This window comes from Oryctolagus cuniculus, chromosome 7, assembly GCF_964237555.1.
Source record: "Oryctolagus cuniculus chromosome 7, mOryCun1.1, whole genome shotgun sequence".
Taxonomy (NCBI): domain Eukaryota; kingdom Metazoa; phylum Chordata; class Mammalia; order Lagomorpha; family Leporidae; genus Oryctolagus; species Oryctolagus cuniculus.
This window is the reverse complement of record NC_091438.1, coordinates 18,323,832-18,334,980: the sequence shown is the minus strand read 5'-3', so window position 1 is coordinate 18,334,980 and position 11,149 is coordinate 18,323,832. Positions and strand designations below refer to the sequence as shown.

The following is an 11,149-nucleotide window of genomic DNA, read 5'->3' as shown; positions in this document are numbered from 1 at the left end:
GCCTTCAGTCTTATTCTCAGTGCTGAGGCACTAGTTTCTGTTGGGTGGTTTCACGTGATTAATGGGGGGCAGAGCTCATGAGAAGAGGAGACCTGTGAGCAGCACCCTGCCCTTCACTGCACGTGAGAGAGGCAATGATGGCAAGGAATCCCTGGAGAGGCTCCTTCATGGAGTCAGCCTGCTGCAGGTCACTACATGGAAAAGGTAGGGAGAAGTGGAAACCCAGACTAGTACCCTAATGATGGCAGAGAGCAGTGCTGACGGGGTACTGCAGGGTTGGCTCAATGGATGGGAGATGCACAGTGGCACTGCTCTTCTTCTCTGGACCTGGAGTCTGCCCGTGTCAGCACTAAGCTCGCTGCCCAGGGTTCCTAAGACTCACCTGGTGTGTGACAGGGCTTGTGCTTCCTCTTGCACTTCATCATTGTCATGTTCCTTTTCTGCAAATGAATTCAAATAGGCACAGTCATCTAGGATGATCCCCTCAAAGCCTGTACAATGTGCTGTCCAGCGCTAGCACAGCACACCAGTATCCTCAGTGTCACTGCTGACTCCTCAGATAGGAATTGTCTAGAGGGTGGAGGTCATTTCTGAGGGAACTAGCTTGTTCATTTTTCTTTGACACATGAGGTAAACCTCCTTATTCCTCCAGTCATCACACCAATAATCACTGACCTGATTCCCTACACAAATGAAACAAATTTTCCCAAGTGTGGGTGCTGTGGCAAGCAGGTAAAGCTGCTGCCTTTAACCCCAGGATCCCATGTGAATGCCGGTTCAAGTCCTGGCTGTTCTACTTCTGATCCAGATCCCTCTAATGTACCTGGGAATGCAGTAGAAGATGACCCAGTACTTGGGCCCTGCACCCACATAGGAGACCTGGAGGAAACTCCTAGTTCCTCCCTGGGCCTGGTCCAGTCGATGCCATTGTGGCCATGTGGGGAGCAGACCAGAGTATGCAAGAGTTGCCTCTCTCTCTCTCCCCCTGTTTCTCTCTCTCTCCCTGTTTCTCTCTCTAATTCTGCCTTTCATAAGGTAAAATCAAATCTAAAATAATATTCTCTGGAGATGCTTGGTTCCTAGTGTGATTCCTTTCCATGAGAGGAAGTACAGTGCCCATGGTTCTCAAACAAGCTATCTTGGTAGTTTGTGGTTTACCATATTTTGTACATGGAGGATAAGATAAAAGGTGGAACAGGTGAATTTTCAGTTCTAGGTATCAGAGTGAATGTGTGCAGCACAAGAGAAAACTTGGCTACTCATGGAATCTCTAAGCACAGGTCTCAGACTTGCAGCCTGGGGACACACTACTAAAGGAATGGCAGAACATTCTGTATGTGTGGTAGGTAAAATGCCAACTTTGAAGGGACAGACAATGTGGTTGGGTTCAATGAAACAGGGGGAGTATCTTGACTGCAATGGAGATGAGCATGCTGCTGGCTCTGACAGGAAACAATGTCACATGACAGGGATGGGGAATGACTCGTGTGATCAACACTGCAGGGGGCAGAGGGGTCTGCTTCATTAGGAACGGATGGCAGAGACAAGCATGAGATGTGCTGCTTAGGTTGGTGTGCATCTGTGACATTCTTCTGGCAATGACTGAGCACTGGAATCTGAGTGACAAAGCCACACAAGGAATGGGAGGACAGCAAGGCTGGATGGGCCAACCACACCTGTGCAACAGACTGGTTGAAAAAGCACAGATGCTGAGAACGTCTCAGACCATCCCATGTCCAGGAGCCCTCTCAGTCAGGTAGGAGTGATGAGTGCAAGGATAGTGTGGGCTCCTTGGCAAGCAGAGGGGGTTGTATCACCTCACAGTGGGGGACTCACCGTTTGCATCTGGAGCAGAGAGCATGTCCTGCTGCTCCAGGGAGCACCAGCTGCTCCACGTGGAATGGTCAAGCTCAGAAACCACCGGAAATATCGAGGGAGTGAGGTAGCACTCATCCAGCCGGTCGTCTGGGTCTTCCTGCTCTTGCTCCTCTGGGAGCTCCCTGCTGAGATGGGAGGGCAGAGACACTGAACACACATCACAGGTACAGAAGTGACTTTGTCATCAGACTACAGGTTAAAATATGTGAGGGATGTTCAAAGGGGGAATATAGAGGGAAACAATACAAAAGGCAGCATTATGAACAGAGCCATTTCATCATTGGCTGAATGTTCCAAATGGCTCTAGTCACCAGTTTCTCCAGCATTTCGATTCCCTAGTAGTCCATGCTACACTGTCTGCTCTGCCTCCGTGTTACCTGGAAGTGCATGTGACAACTTGCTCTTGTACCTCCACTTCATGATATTGATTTTCTGCAAACAAATTCAGAGAGATTGAACAGGTTAAGCAGGTTTTGGGTGAGATATGGGTATCCAATGGCCACTACTACCAAGGGGACATGTGAGAACAGGAGACTGAGGGAAATCCTCCAGGAGGACTAAGTTGACTCAGGAGATGGGCTTGGTGAGCCATCCTGGGCAAGGGGTCAAATCTCCCTGTTCACAGTTGGATCACCATCTCAATAACCTCTGTCCAGAACCCTTAGAAACAGCCTGCAATGGTCCTCAGGGATTCTAAGCTCACAGCCCAAGAACTTCCTAGGAGGCAAACTGCAGTCATCTGGCTGCTCTCATTAAAGGACCCAGGTTGCTGACTGTGGAGAGGAGGTAGAACACTGGGAGAGAGCTATGCATGGAGTCTGCATGCCCTGGAATTGAAACCTGTTTGATGCCACACAGAATCTTGGCTATTCTAAGAGTTGCTCATGAATAATCTCCCTCTTGTCTATGGGAACAATACAAGCAATTCAAGAGCTCTTTCCCCAGGCCCTTTAGGATTTATGTATCTAAAATCTAGGAGTGTTGCTATAGTACTGACATCCTATCAGACTGATCATGGTGAATAAGGGTAGAGGAGTTTCTATAGAAGGCTGAATGAACTCCATAACACCTCACATAAATAAATCTATGCAGTTAGAGAGAAACATTGAGCACTGATTTTGAAGGGACATTCCTGGATTCAGCTATGTTTTTTGAACTGTGCAGGAAGTACAGTATAAAAGACTTGGTTTTGAGATGCTTTCATAGCTAAGATAAGCTGTCTTAAAGGAGGTAGAGACTAGAGATGGAATTAGGGAAACTAGGATCACAACTTGGCCCACACATGGGAAGTGTTACCAAAAGCCTGCATGGGGCTAGAACTCCAGGGATGCAGTAGTAGAACAGAATGATATCACTGCAGGTGACAGCAGGCATTATTTCTAAGTTAGAGTGTCTGAAAGGCACTTCCTACACAGGGCCTCTGTATGTTCCCATAGGCTAGGGTGCAGTGAGAGAAACAGCATATGAGGGGAGGGAAACTCCTTGACTCTCCTGATGTCTCTGTTCAGTGCCACAACCTGGACCCTGACTGAAACCAACTTGTGTCTGCAGGGCCTGTGCTCAAAAGCAACCCTCCACCTGAGAGTCATTGTGTACAAAGAATGGAGAGGCTACCTGGGAGAATGGTGACAGGTTCTTCTTTCTTGTGTGAAGAAGCATGTTCCCCATCTACACCTAGCACACCGTGGGTGTCCTCAGCATCACGAGACATTTGCACAGTGCCCTCTGGCAGGCAGGAGTCACTCGGCAGGTGGTCAACAGCACCAGTGAAAGATGTTTCCTGCTGTGAACTTTGTGGGGTTTCCATTTCATCTACTTCCAAGAGCTCCCTGAGAAGCCAGGTGGGATAAGGATGACAGAGATGAAACCAAGAAGGAAGAGACACCAGGGAGTTGGAGGGTTTGGATGGGGTGCATAAGGGATCAGTCATAGACAGCATAGAGGTGGTTCCCTCTGCTCTGGACACCGTGTGGCTGCCTAGGAGGAGAGGGCCTGGGAAGAGATCAGCCTCTGCTCATCACACTCAATACACAGCAGCTAATGAGGAAGCAGCCTCCACTGTCGCTGCATGGCACAGTCACAGCACAAGCACACATTGACAGCCGCGCGGGCTGACACCCTGTGCTCAGGTTGGGTTGTTGCAGTGTCCTGCAGCCATGTGATCAAGGTTCTAGGGGCTTGGCAGATTCTAGAGATGTGCTACCTTCTGGGCCTTCTCTTAACCAAGTCACAGGACAGCAAACATGGTTTGTAGAGGTGCTTTTCTGCAGTTGAACCTGGCGGGATTCTTCCTATCTGCTCCCTTTGCACATTGCCTCTTTGCTAGTTTTCTCTGATGAGAACTTCAGCTAACCCTATAGAAAGCAGATGCGCATCTTCCTCTGCTTTTCCCAAAAGCAGAGAACAGGGGTTCCCTTTGTGTGCAGGCAACACCTAAGGCTGTGAGTTCATCATGGATCCTATCAGCAACTAGGACCAGGACAACAGACACCTACTTTAACAGGGGGATTTCCTAGTTGGCCAGGAAGGACTCAACACAATCTGCAGTTGTGTTTCTGCGTGCATCTCAACTCCATGACTGTCTCGGCCCCTTTTCTCTTCTTTAGGAGACCCTGTGCATCCTTCACCCATTTGTTGCCAGCTCCTATTCATTCACTATTACCTGTCAGCAACAGGTCCTTGTGCTGGTGTTTCCTCCTCTTCAATATTTTCTGTAAACAAATTCAGAAATGTCCAATCAGATAATATCACCCCCCCCAACTACAATCAAGGGGGCCTCTGTGTGCATATGAATATCTACATATGGGCCAATAGTGGACAAAAACTTCAAATGTTCTATGTTTAAAGGAACACCTTGCCATTCTCTTGTGGTCCATCAGGCTTTGTGTCTCTGCACTTGGAGATCAGAACCATGGCAGATTCTGCCTGAAACTAGGCCAACATCCTTTGCTCCCATATCACTGGAAGCTTCTCAAGCTTCCATGGGACTTCTGCCTGTTATCCCTCATCCTGCCACTAGTGGGAGTCCAAGGCATGGGTTCTATGTTCCCATGGGTCTCACAGAGAACCTCCATCTGTCATGAAGAAGAAAAGAATCCGACTTCTATCCCTCCCTCACAGGCCCTCCATGTTTTCTCTGCTGTATCATTAGAGGAAATTCTCTCTGTGTTACGAGTTCCCTTCTCAACAGCTTTCCTCACTTAAGTTCTACTAACTCTAGTGCTTGGTCTGGCACTCCCAGGGAGAGGAGGGCCTTTGTCCTATTGGGAAACCTACAAGCAACAGCTTCCACCTTTGATGGTTACATCTGCTCTGCCCCAGAGTTTTTGGTCCATCTAGTGAATGAGGGGAGAGAAATCCTGGGTGGAGAAAGCAATCAGCTGTCTACTATTTGAAAACCACACTGAGCACAGAGCTGGACGCTTCCATTCAACTTAGCTCAGTGACTTTGTTCAGCCTAACAGCGGCTGCATTTCACAAGGTCTTTCTGGTGTTGATATGAGGATGGACCCTGCCTCTTGCCCCAAAGGCCAACCACAATCAGGAAGGGAGGAGAGCTTTGGCATACTGCAAACTTGAAAGACTTCTCTGCCCCTATCTGTTTTTCCCAAGCAGAGCTGACCTTGTCATGGCACACATGTTCAGTACCAAGAAGAGCTGAGGCAAATGCCCATGGCAGAGGGATGAATGCATCTGAACCCCTGAGGCTTCTCAGATGACAGCCTGTGCCCAGCTTACCTGCTCCAAGCAGGTCCTCAAGGCTCGCTGACAGCCGGACAGCCTCAGTGAGCAGTCGTCGGAAGCCCTGCCCCGTACAGGTCTCAGGGTCATGCACGGTGAGCACGTCCTTAAGGTACTGCTGCAGGATGTGGGCTAGATTTCTCCCCCTTTGGACCTTTGGACGTAACTGGGAGAGTTCTTGGTCCTGATCTTCAAGGATGCCACGGCAATGCCTAAGGTGCAAGCGTGGAGAAAGTTCTAGATGGGAAGTGATGAGTTTTAGGTTCTCTGTGTTTCCACAGATTTTCATAACAATGCCTTATAGAGCCCTCCACCAGCATCACCACTCAGGTTTGGAGAAATACCTGTGCCAAGAAAAGCAAAGGGCAACACAAGGTCTTGCTCCCACTTTTAGAGAAAGATCTTGTCAGAATTCCTGAGATTCTATTAGGGTTGTTATCTATCAACAGTGCAAGGATTCTTCCTTCCTTGCCTTCATAAAGGTGCTAATTCAGTTCCTCCTTCCAGCCACAGGCATTTCCATGTAGGAAGACACACAGTGTACAGTGCAGTGACTGGGAATCCTGGTGCATGCAGGGGTTACATGGCAAGAAACAAGAATGAAGGTCTGGCAGGGCCAAGCTGAGCATCAGTCTTCTATATCAGGAGGTGATGGTGACTAAGGGTAAATGAGGATTGATTGCAAGGTGACCAAACAGAGGAGCCCAGCATCCCCTCCTCCTTCCCTGAGAAGACCCAATGCAGCTCCATCTCGAGGTGAGTGCCCACAGAAAAGCACCTCCACACTAAGGGAACCATGAGAACATGGGAGGAAGAGAGAACAGGCAGAGCACCACCTACAGAGGACCAAAGCTAACTGGTGACTGGATTCCCAGAAACACAGCCACGGGGATTTCCTGTTGCAGAAGAGAGAGTAAACAGGAGGGACCCATGGGAGCCCATCCACCTGGACACCTTACTTACAGACTCTCCGCACTTGCAGCTCTGAATTCAGATTCCTCTGCTCCCTCCTTGTTTCATAACATCTGAGACACGGGGTTTGCTGTAACTCTCTGCCCTTGTTTGGCACAGGCTGGCTCAGTTTTTGATTTGGGCTGCCCACTAGTGAAACACATCCCCACCTGCCTGCCCTACACAGAGAGCCTTACCTGAGCAGCTCAGCAGACCTGGGCTGCTTTGGCAGGGGCTCTCCACGTGTAGCTTCTTGGTCAACATGGACTCCATGATGTCATTTTTTATTATATATTCATACCATTTTATTAGTGAAATAAACAGTAATTGAGGAGGGAAAAATGTATTTTCATTTTAATTTCTCCTGAAGGGAGAATTTTTTCAAAGTACCTATTCACTTTTACTTTCATTGTAAAATTAATTTTTACCATTTATTCTTAAAAATTTATTCATTCATTTATTTTAAGGAATATACATTTCATAAGACAACTTTAGGAATCTAGTTATTCTTCTCCCCATACCCAGGGTACCACTCACACTCCCAGCTCAGCTCCTCTTCCCTCTCTACTTCTCAATCTCATTCTCCATTAAGATGCATTTTCAATGAACTTTGTACACAGAAGACCAACTCTATATTAAGTAACAATTTCAACAATTCCCACACACACCCACACAAGAATAAAAACTGTTTGAGAAATGTTTCACTGTAACTCTCTCTTAATACAACTCATTGAGGACAGAGGTCCTGCATGGGGAGTCAGTGCACAGTGACTCCTGCTGTTAATTTAACAATTAGCACTCCTCTGTATGTTGTCAGGGACCACACAAGGCTCATGACATGAGCTGACTAAGCTATGGAAGCTTAGTTTGAAAACTCTGTATTTAGACAAGGCCATCAGCAAAGTGGAAGTTCTCTCCTCCCTTAAAGAAAAGTGCATCCTCCTTTGATGGCCACTTCTTTGTCTGGGGTCCCACGGTGATCCTACATGGAGAACATTGTTTGCCACAGTGCCTTGGCTTTCCATGCCTGAGATGCCTCAGTTCTCCCTTCTGAGCTGCCCCACCGGAGACACCCACACACCTCCCACCTGCCTGCCCCACACAGACACCCTTACCTGAGCAGCTCTGGGACCGTGGGCTTCTCTGCTAGTGGCTCCTCCAAGTGGAGCTTCTTGGTCAGTATGGACTCAATGATGTTTTTAAACTTCTCACAATCTGGGGAAAGACAGACACGCAGAACTCAGGGAGGTGCTTTTGTAGTCAGTGCCTGCTGAAGCCCAAAAGAACTCCAGGGCCAGGCTCCAGATTGGGAGTTTCACATCTGTATTTCATCACCTCACTACATAGCATCTGAAATTTCCTATTTTTAAAATATTTATTTATTTATTTGAAAGGCAGAGTTACAGAGAGACATAGGCAGAGAGAGAGAGAGAGAGAGAGAGAGAGAGAGAGAGACTCCATCAGCTGGTTCACTCCCCAAATGGCTGCAAGGTTGGAGCTGTGCCAATGTGAAGCCAGGAGCCAAGAGCTGTTTCTAGGTCTCCCATGTGGATGCAGGGGCCTAGCCACATTGGTTATCTTCTACTGGTTTTTAGGCCATAGCAGAGAGCTGGATTGGTAGTGGACCAGCCTGAATTGAACTAGTACCCATATGGGATGCCAGCACTGCAGGCAGCGGCTTTACCTGCTGAACCACAGCACTGGCCCTGCTATTTCCCAATAAAATGGGCAAAAAGGACTTCAAAGATACAGAAGGTGACTTGACAATGTGATTCCACTGGTGTTTACAGAATCAGAGTTCCCAGCCCCTGAGCTCAGACTGAATCATGAGCCACTGGACTCAGCAAGTCTTGCAGCCTCTCAGGTCAAACAAGAACCTGGGACACGATGTCATCACCTTTTGTATGTTTGGGAGCTTGATAAGGGTGTAGGACTGTTTCCTTGCATTGGGAAAGATTTCAAGTGTTTGTTATTTCAGACTTAAGGGACCATCTTTCATGGAACTGTGTAGAGTACAATGTATAACAAAGTAAGGCCCTGCGGCAATATGGCCCAATAAAAACTATAGTTCCTGCTAAATTAGAAACAGTACAATAAGGGCCTCATGGATTCTGTTGATCTTGAGCGATGAATCATACTTGGAGTTGTATAGGAAAGAAGGAGCGCATTTGGTTGTGACAATCTACAGAGGCAGGCATTATGATAACTCCCATGAGTGGGAGAGAAATTGAAGTTACAGAGAAGGTGGGCAATGGGGGGCACTCAGGTGAGTAGCCCTGATTCCCCCCCCCCCTACACCCTGTGCTCCCACTCCCAGGTCTCAGGCAGCGTCTTCCTCTTCTGGAAGAAGAACTTGTGCTCCAGGAGCAGGACTTTCTCCCAGTGGGGAGGCTGTGTTGTGAGGGTGTTTCCATGGATACCAGAGTTCCAGTGCACAGGAGACTCTCTGTCTCTCTGGAAGCACATCCTGCTCACTCTGAACACATATCCACTCCTGACCTAGGACAGTGTTTTGCCCCTGGGAACTCAACGGAAGCTTGAATTGAGTGAAATGCGTTAGCCCCAGAAATGAGACCCACAGTGATGGTATAAGGCTGCAGGAGCTGACACAGACAGGATGATCATAAACATGCACTCAATATGGTGGAGCCTGAGCCTGAGGACAACAGGCAGCTCTATGCCTCATCAGGAATCCATGACAGATTCAGCACTCCTGTCACCCTACACCTCACCGCTAACTTGGAAAACTTGCGAAACCCTGTGTGTCAGCTTGGGAGTGTGGTCAGGAGGAAATTAAGTTCAGCAAAAAGAAGACAACAATCAAGTAGTGAGGCCATTTAGTTCCTCAGGAGAAGATACAGGACAATCATCACTGTGGTGAAATGACCCGAGAGAACTTACTGTATTTTTTCAGCTCCATGGCCAGGGCAAAGTTTGTAGCCTCAGCTATGAGAAACTTCTCCTGGAGCTCCCAGCAGTCCTGTTGGCTCTTTGCCAGCTGGGATCGCAATTGCTGGCATTCGAGGTCATTCAGTTCTGCCACGGGATCTGATGCAGGACTGTGGGATCCTGCCATGCTGATGGTGTGTCACAGCAGGACAACAGGGACTGGGGAGAGGAAACCCAAACACAGGCGAGGGTCAAACAAATGACATCCAAGAGTTTCAGGTAGGCTTGAGGGGAGACAATAACCAGCTTCACTTACTGATGTGAAACTCCTGATCCACAGCCCGACGACACTGGGAAGTTCTTCACTGGACAAACAAGGATAAAACTGCCAAAACCTAGATTGAAGGCACTGCCTGTAGCTCAGTCTCTGCTAGGACTGGCTGTTGTGTGGCAGCTAACGGTCTGCCGTTGCCATCGCAGAATTAGAAGGTGGAGAGCATCACGGAATCTTTGGAACTCTGCCTTCCAGGGGCCTAAGCTAGGTTGAGGCACAAGACCCCCACTGGTGGGGACAACCTACCCATCTGCCAGTCTCATAGTTATAGATCCTGCACTGACACCACAGACCGTGTCCCCAAATCACCTAAGCATGTATCGCTCGTATAGTCATGTATGTGTATGAAAATACCAAGACAGAAAATGTGTCCCAACAAGCCTTCCTTTCTCAGGGCTGTTAGGAATTCACCCCACCTGCTGTTTAAAGAGATCTCAAGGCTTTTCTACCTGTTTGAAATGATGAATTTTAAGCTTCCCTGATAAATGGGTCATTTTATTTTCTTAGAAAGGAATTTTGAGAGTTCTTTTACTTCTCTGAATAGAATTGTTATATCAGGTATGCAATTTCAAAATGTTTTCTCCCTATGTTGGCCTGTCTATTAATTTTCTTATCGATGACTTTGAACAGGAAATTTGAACATATTGGGACATTTATGAATTTATTCTCAACTATTTATATAATGATGACCTACTTATTTTTAGGAAGATGTGTGCTACATATTTGAAGTAGTTTTTTAAATTAACTTCTTTATTTAATGTTGTATGTATGTCATAAATGCCACATTAAGAACATAGTCCTTCTTTCCACCTACCTGCCCTCTCACCTATTCTCCCCCTCTTCCTCCTCCAACTCTCCTGTTTAGTCTGAGAAAGAAAAAAAGACAGAATGGAACAAGAAAACTAAGAGAACTGTTACTCAACAGCCTAGCAAAGGGCTGTCCAAGGTTACTGCTTCTCAAAGGTGATTATATCTCTCTGTGGTTTGGAATGGTGTTCCCCTGATGAGTATTGATAATGGGCAACTTGTCATAAACCTGGTACTTTCATGGAGTAATGTCTACTCAGGTCCTTTGCCAATTTCTCAGATGAATGATTAATTATTTTGACTACTGAGTTCTGTGAGTGCTTTCACACTATAGCACAGAGAAAGCAAAAGCCTTGTGAACAATGTACATAGGTCTTGGCGCCATGTGGGGATCATGGGGATCCTTACTTTGGGGCCGTGTGACTGCACCACTGCCATTTTATTGGATTGTGCAGTGTGTTGCATGGCAGAATTGAGCATGGATGGGAAAATGTACCTAGCTGAAGAGGGCAGGAAGGGTGTGCTTTCTCTCTCTCTCCTTCTTTTTTT

The 11,149-nt window shown here is 47.4% G+C and overlaps 1 protein-coding gene and 1 long non-coding RNA gene across 2 annotated transcripts in view; both read right to left on the bottom strand.

Moving 5' to 3' along the window:
* Positions 1-279: 279 nt before the first annotated feature.
* Positions 280-11,149, bottom strand: part of LOC138850488 (uncharacterized) — a 456,990-nt gene continuing 446,120 nt past the window's right edge. The window contains exons 2-3 of the long non-coding RNA XR_011390299.1: positions 1,837-2,003; positions 280-440 (exon numbers count right to left, since the gene is read on the bottom strand). This is a non-coding gene — a long non-coding RNA (uncharacterized lncRNA). The remainder of the gene's footprint in view (positions 441-1,836; positions 2,004-11,149) is intronic.
* Positions 4,299-9,739, bottom strand: LOC138843180 (putative neuroblastoma breakpoint family member 5). Its single transcript, XM_070076738.1, has 4 exons — positions 9,472-9,739; positions 7,686-7,785; positions 5,617-5,831; positions 4,299-4,589 (listed from the first exon to the last, which is right to left on the bottom strand). Exons 1-4 carry the CDS (start codon positions 9,644-9,646, stop codon positions 4,537-4,539), a joined length of 543 nt encoding a protein of 180 aa, XP_069932839.1. The 5' UTR covers positions 9,647-9,739; the 3' UTR covers positions 4,299-4,536.